The sequence below is a fragment of the Panthera onca genome, chromosome E1 (genome assembly GCF_046562875.1).
Source record: "Panthera onca isolate mPanOnc1 chromosome E1, mPanOnc1 haplotype 2, whole genome shotgun sequence".
NCBI lineage: Eukaryota > Metazoa > Chordata > Mammalia > Carnivora > Felidae > Panthera > Panthera onca.
The window spans coordinates 341,368-360,184 of NC_138352.1; the positions used below are offsets into that span (position 1 = coordinate 341,368).

At 40.7% G+C, this 18,817-nt stretch overlaps 1 protein-coding gene across 9 annotated transcripts in view; it reads left to right on the forward strand.

Moving 5' to 3' along the window:
* TLK2 (tousled like kinase 2) overlaps positions 1–18,817 on the forward strand; it is a 114,269-nt gene that overhangs the window by 77,828 nt on the left and 17,624 nt on the right. For all 9 annotated transcript variants that reach the window (XM_081791083.1, XM_081791084.1, XM_081791082.1 and 6 more), the window contains 5 exons: positions 2,466–2,618; positions 7,136–7,202; positions 8,438–8,535; positions 10,559–10,640; positions 16,348–16,439. In XM_081791083.1, coding sequence (XP_081647209.1) covers positions 2,466–2,618; positions 7,136–7,202; positions 8,438–8,535; positions 10,559–10,640; positions 16,348–16,439 — 492 coding nt within the window. The remainder of the gene's footprint in view (positions 1–2,465; positions 2,619–7,135; positions 7,203–8,437; positions 8,536–10,558; positions 10,641–16,347; positions 16,440–18,817) is intronic.

The window sequence follows — 18,817 nt, forward strand, 5'->3', positions numbered from 1 at the left end:
GAGTCAAAAGGAGGATTTTGATTTTACCTAAGGATTCTATGTCTCAATCCAGAATTCTTTCGAGCCAGGAAGGATTCATATTACATATTCTTTGGTGGGGAGGCATATCTCTAATGATAGTTGAAAGGGTTTTTCAGACAAGAAAACTCTTGAGTTTTGATTTCCATTCTGTTACATTGACATCCAATCAATGACCCAGCTCATCCTAAAGCCAAGGGAATTGTATTATGAGATGAATGGTTATTTATTTAGAGTGTTTGGACTAGGTTAATCTTGCTTACATTATTGTCCTTATAGATAATGGCAGCATAAATTGTATAATGGGCATCTGCCCTGGAATATAGGCTTATTTTTCTGGTTGCCATTCTTCTAAAGAAAATACACTGAGTATAGGGAAAGTCTAGAGACTGACTTACTACAGTGTTCAGGAAAGAGAGTTGAATAGATTTCATTTGAAAATGGGTTAAAAACTTAGATTCTCTTACTTTGCAAAAATGAAGGTGGAATCAAGCAAAGGAGGTAGGGGAAAGCATGGTAGAAGAAAGAGAAGGGAGCTAGCATTTGATTCTCAACTAGGGTTGGTGATTTACAGATTTTAGTCTTTTGAATGGTTAATCTGAAATCTTGGTATATTTTTAATATGCCAGGTCTCCAAACTTTAATATCTATTAGACATATACAAGAGAAAGTAGTTTTCATATATTGGTATTTTTATTGGCTACTAATGTGCAAATGGGTTTATTACAGAAAATTCAGACTTCTTTAGGAAATCCTCTAATGGTAATGGTGTTAGATATCTGAAGAACCTTTTTTTTTTTAATTTTTTTAAAAATTTTTTTTAATGTTTATTTATTTTTGAGACAGAGAGAGACACAGCATGAGCAGGGAAGGGTCAGAGAGAGAGGGAGACACAGAATGTGAAGCAGGCTCCAGGCTCTGAGCTGTCAGCACAGAGCCCGATGCGGGGCTCGAACTCATGAACTGTGAGATCATGACCTGAGCTGAAGTCAGACGCTTAACTGACTGAGCCACCCAGGCGCCCCTTAATTGTTTTTTAAACATTTATTTATTATTGAGAGACAGAGAGACAGAGCATGAACATGGGAGGGGCAGAGAGAGGGGGAGACACAGAATCCGAAACAGGCTCCAGGCTCCGAGCTGTCAGCACAGAGCCTGACGCGGGGCTCAAACTCACAAACCGCGAGATCATGACCTGAGCCGAAGTCAGACACTTAACCTACTGAGCCACCCAGGTGCCCCGATATCTGAAGAATCTTTATGTATATTTTTTGTGAATTCATTTTACGTCCTAGTCCCTAAGGAGTTTTTTACTAGCTGCAAGGCTTCATTGTGGTTTCTCTGAATGTACTTGATTTTTAAAAACTTAGTTTAGGTTTGACCATATCAGTGAGTGGGAATGACTATGGGGGTGGTAATGGCTCACTTAGAGTTAGAATAAATGATAGATCTAAAAGCAAAATCTTTTAAATTTTTTTTTTAACGTTTATTTATTTTTGAGACAGAGAGACACAGAGTATGAACAGGGGAGGGGCAGAGAGAGAGGGAGACACAGAATCTGAAATGGGCTCCAGGCTCTGAGCTGTCAGCACAGAGCCTGACGTGGGGCTCGAACTCACAGACCGTGAGATCATGACCTGAGGCTGAAGTCGGACGCTTAACCGACTGAGCCACCCAGGCGCCCCGCAAAATCTTTTTTTTACTTTGTTCAGCATCCCTCATATTAGCTAACTTTCTAGATATAATTTGAGGAAACTTTAATTCAAATAAAAAAAATAAAAAGGCCCTTGGGACCTTTTGTATTATTTTTCTTACATAAATACAGTTTTTTAATGGAGCCATACCAAGAGTTGTTTTCTTTTTAAAACAAAAAAAAATTTTTTTTTTGTTTATTCATTTTTGAAAGAAAGTGCGAGCAGGGGAGGGACAGAGAGAGAGGGAGACACAGAATCCGAAGCAGGCGCCAGGCTCCGAGCTGTCAGCACAGAGCCTTGACGGGCTCAAACTCGGGGACCGTGAGGTCATGACCTTAGCTGAAGCGGACACTCAACGAACTGGCGCCCCAAGAGTTCTTGTTAAATTGATACCACCCAGGCGCCCTGAGAGTTATTTTCTTAACTGTTAAAAAGGAATCAGAAAATTCTTTCTGGAGTCAGAAAATAAGGTCGCAGTGGAAATTTGATATTGTTCCTGCCTACTTTTCCTGTTCGGAGAATAATCATAACTACTGTCTTAAAGCACAGACTCATTCCAAAAAAAAATCTTTCTATCATCAGTTATTTGGCTTTTCTAACCTGAAGTTATAATCAAATTTCTACTTGATTTAAAGGGGCTTACTTTTTCTCAAGTCTATCAAATATATAGGTGCCAAGATATTTGTGTTTACTCTCCAGCCATGTTACAGTGTTTTGACCTTCTTCTCTGTGCAACATCTTTTATATCTGTAGGCAGCAGGAAAGGATAAATTCACAGAGGGAAGAGATAGAAAGACAACGGAAAATGTTAGCAAAGCGGAAACCCCCTGCCATGGGACAGGCCCCTCCGGCAACCAATGAGCAGAAACAGCGGAAAAGCAAGACCAACGGAGCTGAAAATGAAACGTATGTTCTTTATTAATGTGAACTCTGTGAGATACCACAGTCTTCCCCAAAATACAAATGCCCTGTGGAGTGCCACTGGAAAAAAGGATAAATTACGAGGATTTCTAGGGCGTAAGCTTTCTTTTTAGTTACGTTGGTGAATTTGCTCACAACTTATATAAAAACCACGTAAAATTCATTCATTTTCTTAGTCCTCACCTTATTTGGGTATTTTCTTTCTTTTTTGTTGGGGGGGTGGTTGGGTGTATTTTGGGGTTTGTTTTCAGTTTTATTTAGATACAACTGACTATAACATTGTATCAGTTTTAGGTGTACAACATAATGATTAGATATGTGTAGATATTATAAAATGATTCCCATAATAAGTTTAGTTAACATCCATCACCTCACAAAGTTACAATTTTTTTTCTTATGAGAATTTTATGATCTACTCTCAGCACCTTCCACATATACAATACAGGATTATTAACTTTAGACGCCATGCTATGTATATGTATATCACAGTTTCTTTATCCATTTATCCATTGGTGGACACTTAGGGTTTTTTTTCATGACTTAACTGTTGTTAATAATACTGCAATGAAGATGGGGGTGCATAGGTCTTTTTGAGAGAGTGATTTCATTTCCTTTGGATAAATACCCAGAGGTGAAATTGCTAAGTCATAGGATAGTTCTATTTTTAATTTTTTGAAGAACTGCCGTGCTGTTTTTCATAACGGATGCACCAATTTACATTCCCGCCAGCACTGCACAAGAGTTGCCTTTTCTCCACATCCTCACCACCACTTGTTATTTCTTCTCTTTTTAATTATTATTTAGGTATTTTCAAGTGAGCGGGACAAATAAGGTCACTTGACGTCATGGTCTTCGGCCACTCTCACAACAAATGTGGTATCAGCATGGTGGTCAAATGCTAGAGTTGTTTATGTGTGGTTCTGGGTTATGGTACATTGGCATCATCTTAGGGGGATTACCTGGCTGTTCTTTTGAAGTAAAAAATGTCTAGCTGGAGAATGCTCTTAACTGGTCTAAAGAGCATTTGGTTAACAGTCACAGAAACTGTAGGAGCAAGCTAAGAAAAAAATAGGTATTATTTTAGGAAAAAGATATTTTGCCACTAAGCCAAATCTTGACATCACCAGTATTTTTTCCTGTTCTGTGGACCTGTGGGAAACACCAATATCTTCGGTTGCAGTGTGGTCACATAGCTGCCATGAATAGGAGGGATAGCATAGCCTTGGTATAGATGCTTTCTTTTTTCACCCCTGCCCTGTGTCAGATTTCCCTAATTGATCATCGCATTCTTTTTTTCTTTAATTTTTTTTTAATGTTTAATTTTGAAAGAGAGAGACCAAGTGTGAGCGGGGGAGGGGCAGTGAGAGAGGGAGACACAGAATCTGAAGCAGGCTCCAGGCTCTGAGCTGTCAGCACAGAGCCTGATGGGGGCTCAAAGCCATGAACCGTGAGATCGTGACCTGAGCCGAAGTCAGATGCTTAACTGACTCAGCCACCCCGGGCGCCCCTGATCATCCCATTTTGACCACTAAGAGAATCTTCGTCTAGGGCAGGAGTTGACAGGCTTTTTCTATACTGGGCCATGGTAAATACTTTTAGGCTTTGTAGGCAGGCTGGTCTCTATTGCATCTACTCTGCACTGCTGACTGTTGTAGCCTGAAAGCAGCCATACACAGTACGTAAATGAATGGGGGTGGCTATGTTCCAATACGACCTGATTTACAAAAACAGACTATGAGGTGAATGGTCCATGGGTCAACTAAGCAGGAACTGCCAAACAGAATTGACATGGGAAATAAAACCTATATATTGTTTACCTATTTAAAATATTTCTTATACGTACTTAATATGAAGACATTTAAGTCATGGCCTCTGTCTTCAAGAAGCTTTCACATAAAAAAGGGAAAAAAGAGGGGCACCTGGGTGGCTCAGTCTGTTGAGCGTCCGACTTCAGCCCAGGTCATGATCTTGCGGTTTGTGGGTTTGGACCCCATGTTGGGCTCTGTGCTGACAGCTCGGAATGGAGCCTGCTTCAGATTCTGTGTGTGTGTCTCTCTCTCTCAAAAATAAATAAACATTGGGGTGCTTGGGTGGCTTAGTCAGTTGAGCGTCCTACTTCGGCTCTGGTCATGATCTCATGATTCCTGGGTTGGAGCCTTGCGTCGGGCTCTGTGCTGACAGCTCAGAGCCTGGAGCCTGCTTCAGATTTTGTGTCCCCCACTCTCTCTCCGCCCCACCCCTGCTTGTGCTTTGTCTCTCTTTGTCTTTCAAAAATGAATAAACATAAAAATTAAAAAATAATAATAATAAATAAACATTAAAAATTAAAAAAAAAAGGCAGGGGGAAAGATCTATAGATAGTAGTGTAGGCAATCCCTGAAGAATTGATGGTAGCCATGAAGCTCATTCCTGAATTGGATGTTTGAAATTTAAAATACATTTTTCATAAAAACAGTAACCAGTATTGTTATCTGTGTATCTGTAGTGGCTTCATTGGTTTTTCAAGGGAAAAAGAAATTTTGCAAAGCTGTCATTGTGGGAGTCTTTGGCTGAAAATAGGTTTTAGGTCTAAAGATAGACACAAAAGATAATGATATTGTATAATTTATTGAAGAATATGTCTTTTTCCTTTATGTTTTCGTATCAGTTCTCAAAAACATTAACCTCCAATCCACCAAATATAATAGTGTGTGTACTGCACTATTGTTTAAGGTCCATGACATCCCATTCCAGTGGGAAAGATGGCTTAATACCATTCCTTACTCCATACATACTTGATGTTTTGGGGAGCCTTTTCCTGGACATTCATTTAGTAAGTTTATGGTAAATGCATATTGTACAATTGGCCTTGGTCTGGACACTGGGGATACAGAGCTAAAGGATACAGCCCTAGCCTTAGGAGCTTACGGTTTCTTTAGGGGAAATGAACAGGTAAATAAACTAATGATTTCATTGAGGATAGTGATAATAGTATACACAGTGAATAAACTTGGACAACATCTTCATTCTTATAACTAAATATTTTACTAAATATTTTAAAACTAGATTTTAAATTTAAAATATTTTCTTTCAGAAAGTCCAAGTAGGAACCCAGATTTGGAAGATTCTCTGGGCAAATGTTGTACACATCAGTCTGATCATTGTCTTTTTTGTGACCACTCCCAGATTTATTTTGTGAAGAGACTGTCCCTCCAGTATTACTTGAAAATTATTTAATGCTAATGCATAAGACTGTTGGCTTAGTAGTAATAAAGAAGGCATAGGCTGTTTCCTTGCCATAGAACAATAATTAGAACTCAGTCTAGGCCAGTAGTGTGTCAGTAAGCAGTTGCCATCTGGAGTCCTGTGTAAAATCCAAGCTGGAAGGCCTTTAGTCCAGTTTTTAATTAAAGTATCTGTAACTTGGCTCATTCCTTTGGCCAGAAGCCAAAAACAGTCCTCTGGAGCCTTAGAGTGAGTCACATTATCACCTCTGATATCAGTCCTATTTCAGGCAGAGAGAATCCCTAACTGTATTTTCATTTCTCCCTTTTCTACTCGTGTGATACGGAGTATGGATAGAAGTACTTCTGCCTCTGTGAAGGGACAGATGTAACAACCTAGTGGATGTATTTCCTCTTGTTAGTCTCTTTTAGTCAGACCTCAAAGGCTATTTTGTAGCTCTTCCTGGTTGATGGGATAGCTGTTCCTTCTTTCTCCTGCTATTTGGAATATAACTGAACAGTGACATCTAACACACTGAAGTCTGTGTGTCTGCTTCTAGAATGTGAAGAGGGTGAAGATGGAGGAGTAAGTGATCACTCCTTAAATGCTCGTTCTTAAGATACAGAGTTGTGATTGGAGTAGGTGGAACACAAGTGACCACCCATTCAAGTCAGCCCTTTGAGTATTGTATTCAAATACCATTTTACAACTTAGGAATTATTTCCCATTCTCACTTAATAGTCACAACAGCTTTCTTAGATGGGTGCTATTGCTTGCCACCCTCTTAAGAAACTGAGGCTTAAAAAGTTGCTTGTCCAGGTCACATGGCCATTGGCCTGAGTTGCACTTTGAACCCTAGACCTCAGACTCCAAATCCTGGACTCTTCCGTTATGTCGTCCTACTCCTTGTTACCATGGTATCAGAGTCTAAGAGATTCTCAAAAATCATCACATCCATTGGCTTATTACTGTCTCTTCAAAAAGAAAGTTCAGGCATATAATTTTTGGCTACTTTCCCAATGGATTTTCATCTGAGATTGTATGGACAAAACTCATTTCATAAATAATGTAAAAATATAAGCTCATTTATTTTTCTCATTTTTTTATAAATTAGCCTCCTTTCTTCATGTCACATCTGATAAATCACAGAAGTTTTCTTTTGTCAGATTGCAAGATAATCTAGCTTTTAGTTATTTTAACAGACTGACTCTACCATATGGCATGCTTTGGCATTTCTCTTTTGATAGGCACACTACAATTTCAAATAATTTACTGGAATTTCTACCATTATCTTCTAGGTTAACATTAGCAGAATACCATGAACAAGAAGAAATCTTCAAACTCAGATTAGGTCATCTTAAAAAGGTAAGTATAATGAGCAAAATATGTCTGGAGAAATCAGTCTACATGTAGTATTAAAGCAAATGTCATAGTTGGACATACCTGCTAAAATCTGGAGTAGTTCTTCTCCCTATTATATCCTGTATTCCACCGTGAATGGTGGAATTCATGTCTTTGAATTTTTGAGTCAACTCCAGCCACCCAATGAGAGCACTTTTTTCAACCAGTGATATACCAATAGATAACTCTGCATATCTCATAAAGTTTCATAAGTAGTTATCCTTAGGTAAAAATTAAATATTCAATATGAGCAGGTGGTTCAGATTTGATCTGAAAGCTCTTAATATTTTAAACTTGTACCAACCACACAAAGTCACCTACATAAAAATAGGTATTGGGGCGCCTGGGTGGCGCAGTCGGTTAAGCGTCCGACTTCAGCCAGGTCACGATCTCGCGGTCCGTGAGTTCGAGCCCCGCGTCAGGCTATGGGCTGATGGCTCGGAGCCTGGAGCCTGTTTCCGATTCTGTGTCTCCCTCTCTCTCTGCCCCTCCCCCGTTCATGCTCTGTCTCTCTCTGTCCCAAAAATAAATAAAAAACGTTGAAAAAAAAAATTAAAAAAAAAAAAAAAAAAAAATAGGTATTGATGATGTTCACAGAGGCGTCTTAAATATGGATTGCCCATCTCCTAAATTCAACAGCCCATACATTTTTGGTAGATACTACTTATGGGGATGATGGTCAGTAAGCATTTAATAAACTGCCTTTGGTGTGTGTTTTTCCAACTGGGTTCTCAGATCTTGTTAAATCAGTGGAACTTAAGGCACCAAACATAATCCATACTTACAGAGCAGAACCAGATACAGAACCTGATTTTTGAAAAAAAAAAAAAAAAGGAAAAAGAAAAAAAGGAAAAAAAAGATTGTACGCCTGTATATAAATACAGAGAACATTTCTGAAAATTTACACAGGATACTTAACAGTAGTTACATCTGGGGAATGGGCATGGAGACGAGAGGGCAGGGCAGCAAGAGGGCTTTTTTCTTACTTGTACTCCTTTGTATGGTTTCAGTTTTATTTATTATTTACTGTGATCTTGCTTTTTATGATTAAAATTCTAGTCCTTAAAAAAAAAAATCCTTTTTAATGTGGAAGAAACATTTTCCTTTAGTTTTTCGAAAGAAAAATGTCTGTTTTTGAAATGAGATTCCTAAAGGGTAGTTTCCTGTGTTCTGAGCTTTTTCTTTCCTTTTCACTTTAGGAGGAAGCAGAGATCCAGGCAGAGCTGGAAAGGCTAGAAAGGGTTAGAAATCTACATATCAGGGAACTAAAAAGGATACATAATGAAGATAATTCACAGTAAGCAACTTGGGGGTATGTTGGGTTGGAGATTGCTAAACAGTTTCTGACATGAATTGAATGGTCTAGAATGATGGTTCTGCTTAATATAAATTGGGTATATGATTCCATGGTGTATTTAGCTCTATTGCAGGGTGTAATACAGGTTTGTGAACACAACTATGACTTGCTTTAATTTAAATATATATAGGGGTGCCTGGGTGACTCAGTCAGTTGAGCATCCGACTTCGGCTCAGGTCATGATCTCATGGTTTGTGAGTTCGAGCCCCATGTCGGGCTCTGTGCTGACAGCTCAGAGCCTGGAGCCTGCTTCGGATTCTGTGTCTCCATCTCTCTCTCTGACCCTGCCCTACTTGCGCGCGCGCGCTCTCTCTCTCTCTCTCTCAAAAAATAAACATTAAGGGGTTCCTGGGTGGCTCAGTCAGTTAAGCATCCGGCTTCGGCTCAGGTCATGATCTCACCGTCTGTGAGTTCAAGCCCCATGTTGGGCTCTGTGCTGACAGCTCAGAGCCTGGAGCCTGCTTCGGATTCTGTGTCTCCCTCTCTCTCTGACCCTCCCCCATTCATGCTCTCTCTCTCTCTCTCTCTCGCTCTCTCTCTCTCTCTCTCTCTCTCTGTCTCAAAAAAATAAATGTTAAAAAAAACTAAAAAAAAAAAAAAATCAAAAAAATAAATATAAATAGATTTATATGTTAAATATGTATACATGTATTCTAGCATTTTCACACAAATAGAGGTCACTAAACAATATAGCTTTGCAGTTGTAGGTGGTTGGGATACTCTGTGTTTTCAGATTCCTGCAGAGCCCTGCTAAATGGAAGCACGGGTGACAGTGTCATGGCATGGAAGGGTTCCTGGGTTGGGATGGCATGGTTTTAGAATGACCTTTAAGGCCCTTTGGGTGCTGAGATTTTAAACAAGACTGTCTTAGGTTTAGGTATTAATTGTAGATGAATGCCCACCTTTGTTTATAAGTCATTTAAAAGATTGAAACCGAAAAGTAGATTGATATGGGAAATACCTTTAGTTTGTAATCTTTTCTTTTTAAAATTTTTCTGACTCTGAAACATGATTTTTTTGGACAGAGCTATTGCTTGTGTATTTTTGTTTGGCCAGTGTGAGCCATGGATTTTTCTTTCTGGGAGGTGGCAGGCCACAGCAGTTACCGTGACCGAGCACTCTGTATGTGTCAGGCATAGAGCTGTCTTCATGAGAGCCCCACAAAATTACGTTGACTTGACCAGGGACCCACAGCTGTGCGACTAAACAAAGAGCCGAACTTGCTGTGGAACGCCAGAGCCGACCGCCACGCAGCAGTGGCACCCCTCTGCAGGCACGCCACTGTCTCAAAATTAAAATAGTTTTCCAGGATTAACAGTGGGGCAGTTTAAGATCAGGAACTAGGTAGAAATAGTTTTAAAGTTATTTTTGCCAGAATCTCTCTCGTCTTTGTCTTATTGTTAGAAAACAACACAAGGTGGAATCCTGTGTGGCAGAAACAGTTATATCATGAGACTGTCTCAAAGAGGGAAAATAAATGTACATAGAACGGACATGTGATTTACTTTATAGTCAGATCTGTTTTTAAGGCTATGTAAAATATCTTGGAGTTTCATTGTGTTAGTTTTGGAATGGTGGGAACATGTGGCTTTTGAATACTTTGGAGGAACTGAGTAGTGCACTTTGGAAATCCCTGATCTAGTGTAGTCTACAGTCCCCTCACTTCATAGCGAGGCAGACAGGGAGGAAGGTCAACACAGGTCACAGCTCCAGTTGTGACTGTGCTGAGGCTGGCATCTATACCTTACGGCTCTGTAGCCAGTGCCATCCTTGTATTTATGTAGTCTCTTTGAACTATGTAACTTATTTCATGTTTACAATTAGCTATATTGGTGGTGTTACCAAACTGGCAGCAGCAGCTATAATCATGTGCATAGCATGTTGGATATTCTGGGAATTTTGCTAGTATGGAAGACTGTGTAGTCCTTGACCTCAGTATGTTCTGTATTCCCTGTTTCCACAGATTTAAAGATCATCCAACGCTAAATGACAGATATTTGTTGTTACATCTTTTGGGTAGAGGAGGTTTCAGTGAAGTTTACAAGGTAAGTGTAAGAAACTGGATACAAAGACTAAGATTAAATTATTGGTTATTACTGACTTGGAGAACATTAAGAATAGTGATAATTGTGGATTGATATCTTTTGGTTGAAACTCAAAAACTTACTAAGGCAGGATATAGTATTTTGCCCTGTTCTCAAGTTTGGAAAATTAAAAAAAAAAAAAAAAACAAAAAAAAAAACAGGAAGGAAAAACAGCACTGTTTCTCAGTAGTGAAATTATGGTGATTTATATTCTGTTTCTGTACTTCCTGCCTCACTTACATTTGTTAGAAGTAAGTATGGGGGTGGGGCGCCTGGGTGGCTCAGTCAGTTAAGCATCCGACTTCGGCTCAGGTCGTGATCTCACATTTCATGAGTTCAAGCCCCGCATCGGGCTCTGTGCTGACAGCTCAGAGCCTGGAGCCTGCTTCAGATTCTGTGTGTTCCTCTCTCTCTCTCTCTCTCTCTCTCTGCCCCTCCCCTGCTCATGCTCTGTCTCTCTCAAAAATAAACATTAAAAAAATTTTTTTTTAAAGAAATACGTTTGTGTTACTTTTATTCTTATGATTTTTTTAAATAGATGCCTTAAAGTTCATTCTTATTTGAAAACCTGCTTCTTATTTTTAAAAAGTTCTCATGTTGGGTGCTTGGGTAGCTCAGTCCATTAAGCGTCTGACCTAGGCTCAGGTCTTGATCTCGTGGTTTGTGAGTTTGAGCCCTGCGTTGGGCTTTGTGCTGACAGCTCAGAGCCTGGAGCCTGCTTCATATCCTGTGTCTGCATCTCTCCTGCTCGTGCTGTTTCTCTCTCTCTCTTTCTCTCTCTCAAAATAAATGAAACATTTAAAAAAAAAAAAAAAGTTCTCATCTTCTAAGAGCGTTAATTAGCTCTGGGATTCTGAAGCAGCGTCCTGGCTTTTTAGCCAGGCCAGTGAAGGTCAGACCACTGTGCCTTTAGTTCATTTGTACTAAATGAGAAATTCAGCAGGTTTTCAGTGTAGCTGCAGATCCATAACATGTTCACCAGTCACCGCCTCCTTGTTTCTGTAGGTGTTTCTGGCACCAGGATTTTACATGCAAAGTCAGTTTATTAAATGGTCTCTACTGCCTGGCCCTGTGAATTCCCTTTTCCTGAAGTGCAGTCTTCACTCTTGGGATTTACATTATGCCTTGTGAATTTATATATGGGAAATAGTTTGAGCAAAATAATGTTTTCATTTCAGATAAAAACAGTAAAAACTAGTTATGTACCCCCCTTTCTTTTTTAAATATTTTATTTTATATTTATTTTTAAATATTTTATTAAAAAAAATTTTTAATGTTTGTTCATTTTCGAGAGAGAGAGGGAGTGAGCGAGCATGAGTGGGGGAGGAGCAGAGAGGGGGAGACACAGAATCCGAAGCAGGCTCCAGGCTCTGAGCTGTCAGCACAGAGCCCCAACACGGGGCTCGAACGCACGAACCGTTAGATTATGACCTGAGCCGAAGTCGAACGCTTAACCAACTGAGCCATCCAGGCGCCCCATGTGTATTAATGTTTTTTAATCGAAGTTAGTTGGCATACAATGATATATTTGTTTTAGGTGTATAACATAATGATTTGACGGTTTTCTTTAGTGTTAATTTTTACTGTGATGATATATATAAAAATTTACCATTTTAAGTGTGCAATTTGTTTGCATTAAGTATGTTCATAATGTTGTACAACTACCATTACTGTTCACTTCCAGAACTAGAATATTATTTTTAGTGTACTACTGGGCTTGATTTTCTAGTATTTCATATTTTTTATCTCTATTCATAAGTGCGGCTGGCCCATAGTCATCTTTTGTGTGCAGGCAGCATTGTCTAGCTTTTATGTCCTAGTTATCCAGAGTAAGTTGTGAAATTTCTTTTTTCCCATGCCCTGGGATGCATTGCATAGGAATTGTTGGCTCCTTAAAAGAGCAGGGGTACCTGGGTGGCTCGGTCTGTCAAGCGTCCAGCTTCAGCTCAGGTCATGATCTCATGGTTCATGAGTTCGAGCCCCGCGTCAGGCTCTGTGCTGACAGCTCAGAGCCTGGATCCTGTTTCAAATTCTGTGTCTCCCTCTCTCTCTCTGCCCCTCCCCTGCTCATGCTCGTGTGAGTTCTCTCTCAAAAATAAATAAACATTAAAAAAAAAATTAAAAAATAAAAGAGCAGACTTCGAATCACATGGGTAGATGTCATTGTAGAGGAAAACATTTTGATAACCTTTTTAATTTCTTCTACAAATACTGATTTGCTATTTTCTTCCCCTTCTTAAGCCAGTTTTGATAATTTTCCTGGAAAATCTCCTATTTCACCTTGGTTTAAAAATGTCATCCATGGGGCACCTTGAGTGGCTCAGTCAGTTAAGCATCTGACTCTGGGTTTCAGCTCAGGTCATGATCTCACGGTTCGTGAGGTGGACGGAGCCTGAGTCTGGTTCTGTGCTGACAGCATGGAGCCTGCTTGGGATTCTCTCTGTCTCCCTTTCTGCCCCTCCGTTACTCTCATGCTCATGCTCTGTCTCTTTCTCTCTCAAAATAAATAAACATTAAAAAATATATATCATCCATACCTTAGTTATTTCTCTTTTTTATGAAATGTTTATTTTTATTATTTATTTTTAATTTTTTTATTTTTTGAGAGAGGAGACAGAGCACTAGTGGGGGAAGGGCAGAGAGATGGAGACAGAATCCAAAGCAGGCTCCAGGCTCCAAGCTACGAGCTGTCAGCACAGAGCCCGACTTGGGGCCTGAACTCATTAGCAGTGAGATCATGACCTGAACCAAAGTCAGACTGAGCTACCCTGGTGCCCCTGAAGTGTTTATTTATTCATTTTTTTTTTAATTTAATTTTTTTTTTAACGTTTATTTATTTTTGAGACAGAGAGAGACAGAGCATGAATGGGGGAGGGGCAGAGAGAGAGGGAGACAGAACCAGAAGCAGGCTCCAGGCTCTGAGCCATCAGCCCAGGGCCCGACGCGGGGCTTGAACTCACGGACCGCGAGATCGTGACCCGGGCTGAAGTCGGACGCTTAACCGACTGAGCCACCCAGGCGCCCCTGAAGTGTTTATTTTTATATCTCTTGAGTGATAGGTCAGAGATGAGTCAATGTTTATTTTTTCCTCTAAGAATCAACTTTTTATTTTGTTGATCAAGTCTACTCTTTGATTTTTTCATTAACTTGTGTTTTTTTTTTTAAATTTTTTTTTTTTTAACGTTTATTTATTTTTGAGACAGAGAGAGACAGAGCATGAACAGGGGAGGAGCAGAGAGAGAGGGAGACACAGAATCTGAAACAGGCTCCAGGCTCTGAGCTGTCAGCACAGAGCCCGACGCGGGGCTCGAACTCACGGACCGTGAGATCATGACCTGAGCCGAAGTCAGATGCTTAACCGACCGAGCCACCCAGGCGCCCCATTAACTTGTGTTTTTAATCTTTCCTTCCTTTTGCTTTCTTTGTTTTTGTTTTCATTCTTGAATCAAACACTCTATTTTTTGTTTTTGATAATTTTAAAGTGTAAAAAAAACACAAAATTTATCATAACCACTTTTAAGTGTACATTTTAGTAGTGTGAGGTGTATTTATGTTGTTGTGAAACAGATCTGCAGAATTTTTTCATCTTGCAAAACTGAAACTTTACCCATTAAGCAACAAGTCTCCTCTCCCAGCCCCTGATAACTGCCATTCTACTTTCTGTTTCAATGAACTTGACTACTTTTAGATACCTGTGTAAGTGGAATCACAGTATTTGTCTTTTTGTGACTGGCTCATTTACTTAGCATGATGTTCTCCAAGCTCATCCATGTTGATGTGATAGGATTTCCTTCTTTTAAGGCTGAATAATACTCCATTGTATGCATATACTTCGTTTTCTTTATCCATTCCTCTGGCAGTGGATGTTGGGGTTGCTTCCTCTCCTGGTCTGTAGTGAATTGTGCTGCTTTGAACATGCATGTGCACATACCTCTCAGAGAAGTTGCTTGTAATTCTTTTGGGTATAAACCTACAAGTGAAACAAATACTTTTTAAAATCATCAGCATTTGTTCTTGGTGCTTCCCAGTTACTTGTTAGTTATTTCTTCATCCTGTGTTTTCCTAGTGTGTTCCTTAGTCGTGTTTACATTCCTGAAATTTAGATGCTTCTTAAATCGGTGGTGGATCACAGTGTCTTGGATTCAGAAATAGGGTACAGTAGGTGGACAAAAAGACACTTATCGTCTCATTAGTGCTCTTACAAATTAGGTGGTATTTGATCTGGCTTTTAATGGTTTTAAATGGTTTTTTCCTGTAAAGGCATGATGTTCTATAAGCTTGTAGGTGGACTTCAGATTCTATAAGAAAAACAGAGTTCAGAAGTTTCCATTTCTGTGAAATAAGCTATTCTGTTTAAATTGTGTAGTTTTTATATTTAAAAAAATGCTGGTTTAAATTTAGTATAAATTAGAAGTTTCTTTCATGAGTAGCCATCTCTTGCAGTTAGTGCTTCCCTAGAGGTAGCTTACATTTTAAAAGATCCGTAGAACGGGAGTCATGACTTACCCTGTACCTGTTGCTTTCATCTGTCCATATATTTGTGGAAACGGGTAGATGGGTGGTAATAGTGCTGGAACTGAGGCATTAAATTTCTTACTGAACTTTAATTTGTTTATGAGTTTATTTATTTTGGGGGGGGGGGAGGGGCAGAGAGATAGAATCCCAAGCAGGCTCCACACTATCAGTGCAGAGCCCGATGGGCTCAATCCCAGGAACCATGAGACCATGACCTGAGCTGAAATCAAGAGTCAGAGGCTTAACCGACTGAGCCACCCAGGCACCCCTCATCTCAACCTTAAGAATTAAGAAAAACTATTCATCCCAAAGGAGTTGTTCAATAAATTCTTTTGTATAGGAGAAATACCCTGTTGTGTTAAAATACTACTCACGTTATCAACTTGTGATTTACACTTAGCATCCTCACAAACCCACCTGTTCCCCTTCTTCCCCACCCCCGCCCCACGATCTAGCACTACCTAGCTGATGCAGGACTTTCCAGCAGTGGCGGTCTTTGGGGAAAGTATGTCCTTTTCTTTGGACAGTGCTGGAGACGTGATCTGGTGTGACAACTTTCAGACATGTTGGGATTGAAAACTGCTTTTTATTTGCCCATTGTATATGGGTGGGGCTAAAGGCAGGGTGTTATTTTATTTGTTTGTATTTTAATAAACAGTGTAACAAATTACGAGGTTATTTTCTAAACAAACAGTGAAGAGGTGTATCTGGAGGGGTTATTTCTCAAGGAGCAGATAGTGTGTGTCCCCAGCATTTTAGAAGTGTCCTGTCCCAGTGTCAGCAGAGGGGCGAGATACAACGCAAGGGAGTGAGGCCCCAGAGCGGGTGGATATTGTCCACAGAGAGAACTGTTTGGCAATGACTGGTAAGGCACGGGCTGTCTTGCTGTTTGTGGTGTGTACTTGGTTGTTTTCTAAGCCCCTTGGTGCCAGTGAGTCTGGAGACTTCTAAATTATCTGATCACAAGTTTCAAGAAGATGGTTGCAACTCTGAAACAAGTATGTGATGTGTTGTCATCCACTGTTGTTTTTATTTTACAATGCATTTGGGATTTTGAATCACGGATGTGTTAAATAGAAGCTTTGAGTCCGTTACTTGCCTGTAATTCTTGTTAGCATTTATCCAGAACATAATTTATTCCTTTTCTTTGCAGGCATTTGATCTAACAGAACAAAGATATGTAGCTGTGAAAATTCACCAGTTAAATAAAAACTGGAGAGATGAGAAAAAGGAGAATTACCACAAGTAAGTGATCCTAGAGTATCTGATTTTTCAAAATCTGGAAGTAACAGCTGTAGTTTGGGCCCTGTGCTAACAGCTGTACATGCATTGTTGTTGTTTCATTTAATCCTTATGACTATCCTGGGAGAGTGAAGAAATTTTCCATCTTACTGATGAGCAAATTGAAACTTACAGAATTTGAGTAATAGTTAAGAAATGGCTGAGCTGGTGTTTAAATCTAGACTTCCCTTAATCCAAAACCCATGCTCTTCAACCTCCCTTTCCGTTATGTGTGTAACATTAGCTACAGTAAACAAGTAAAGCCTCGGAAACCGTCTTGCTGTCTATAGAAAGCAGATGATGGAGTCCTTCAGTGGCCTGGGCATCCTGAGGGGCTCTGGGCTGGGCTTTTTCCTGCTTGTTCAGTCATTTGTTCATGGAGGAAACAGGAAGGGGGGGGGGGGGTACCTGGGGTGCCTCTTGACTGCAGTGGTGCTTGTTGGACATTCAGTTCCTCGGTGCTGAGTCCCCCTCCCCCTCACAGTTTCCCCTCCGAATTCTGTGTTCAGGGTCCTGAATGCCACTGGCTGGCGCTCCTCTTCTGTGTTGGGAGAAGGGCTGGGAGGGTGACTTCTTTAGCTTGAATAATGATTACACGTACAGGTGTGAATTTCTTTGATCCACTAATGGTGGGTTTTGCTTGTTTTCCCCACCCTGCCCCAAGCTTCAGAACGTTGGAATTCATGGCTCATTCGTTGGAATTCATGGCTCATTTGGTTTGGAGGCCACTCATACCTGATTTGCTGTTAGGATCCCCACTGGGCTTAGTATTGTTTCCTTGTTGTAGGTAAAAGCACTGAATTAGACATGTCCTGACCCAGGAAGGAGAAGATAACCACTTTTAATGTAAACTCACCTCCTTTCTATGAGAGCAGTTGTGTTTTTTTTCTTACAGGTTGTACTTTGAAGGGAAAAAAAGCAGTAGACTTTGAAGTAGCCTTTTTTTTTTTTTTTTTTAAGTTTATTTTATTTTGGGGGGGGGGGGGCGCAAGTGGCGAAGGGGCAGAGAAAGAGGGAGAATCCCAAGCAGGCTCCGCGCCATCAGCACAGAGCCAGATGCAGGACTTGCACCCACAAACCACGAGATCATGACCTGAGCCAAAATCAAGTCAGACGCTTAACTGACTGAGCCACCCAGGCACCCCTGAAATAGCCTTTTAATTGGCTTCTAAATCTCAAGGGAAAAGTAAAACATTTCTATATCATCAATTGTTCTTGGGGCATAGACCAAGGCAACTCTTGCTGTATACATGTTCCTTATCAGGGGTCCAGGAACCTCCCCTCCCCTCCGCTGCTCCCCTCCCCCCCCATTCTGTGCTGGATGGCACTCAGCACTGGAGAAGTGAAGGTTCCTGTGGCGTTAAGAGAAATTGGGCTTAGCGGAGGTAGCAAAAAGGATGAGGTGTGCTTTATGCATGGCACCTTGTGTGTGTATCTTACGTGACAGGCAGCTGCAGTCCAGATGCTTCTGAGGAACAGTTACATTATTACAAGCACATTCCAGTCACTTGGCGTTCAGGGACGAATGGCATATGCCACAGTGAATGCCAGGAGCACTTCAGAGAAGGAAGCCACATGTTGCTCTGACCAGTTAGAAACGCGAAACGTCCCCCTTACATTGAGACTCTCAGAGTGCGTAGGGAGTTGGAATGGTACTTGCTTCTCTTTAAAAATGCTCTCCGGCTATCCTTGGAGCCTGTTCTGTATCTTATGTGTGACCTGACCACTCTAAACCACTTGACTTTATGAGGGGCCAGCCTTGATTAACCTTGAGAAGGTGGTTCCTGTGCTGGGATTTGCACATACTTTGCCTAGTTTCAGCGTCCAGCTCTTAGGCTGGCCCTAAAGAGAACTCTGCTGAGGAATACTGTGATGACTGCTGATGGGGTGCTGCCCACCTTAGCCTTTTGAAACAGTGAGGGGTCGAAGCCTGGACCTTGTACCTCTGTGACACATCTGGCAAGCTGCTTTGAGTGCTGGTGGGTAGAGATTGGGTATGTTCCTCATGTTTCTCTACCAGGCAGAGTCCTAGAGCAAGTGAAGGGGGGCGTCTCAGCTTTCTGAGCTCTTTACTGGTCCCGCTCCAGGCTCATGGTGGTACCTTTCTACTCTTCATTTCCTCATCAGAGGTGGAATCATGGCACCCAAGTACCTTCTATGGAGCCGTCTCTGCAGGGGCCATTTCCTAGCTGACAGACAGACACATGGGGAGGGAGCGTGCCAAGTTCTTAAGACCTTTGCCCAAACCTAGGGAGAAATTCTTACACACTTCCACCTTTCTTTGAAAGATTTTGCTTATTATGAAATCATACTGATGAATACAGGCTATACAGATGATAGTG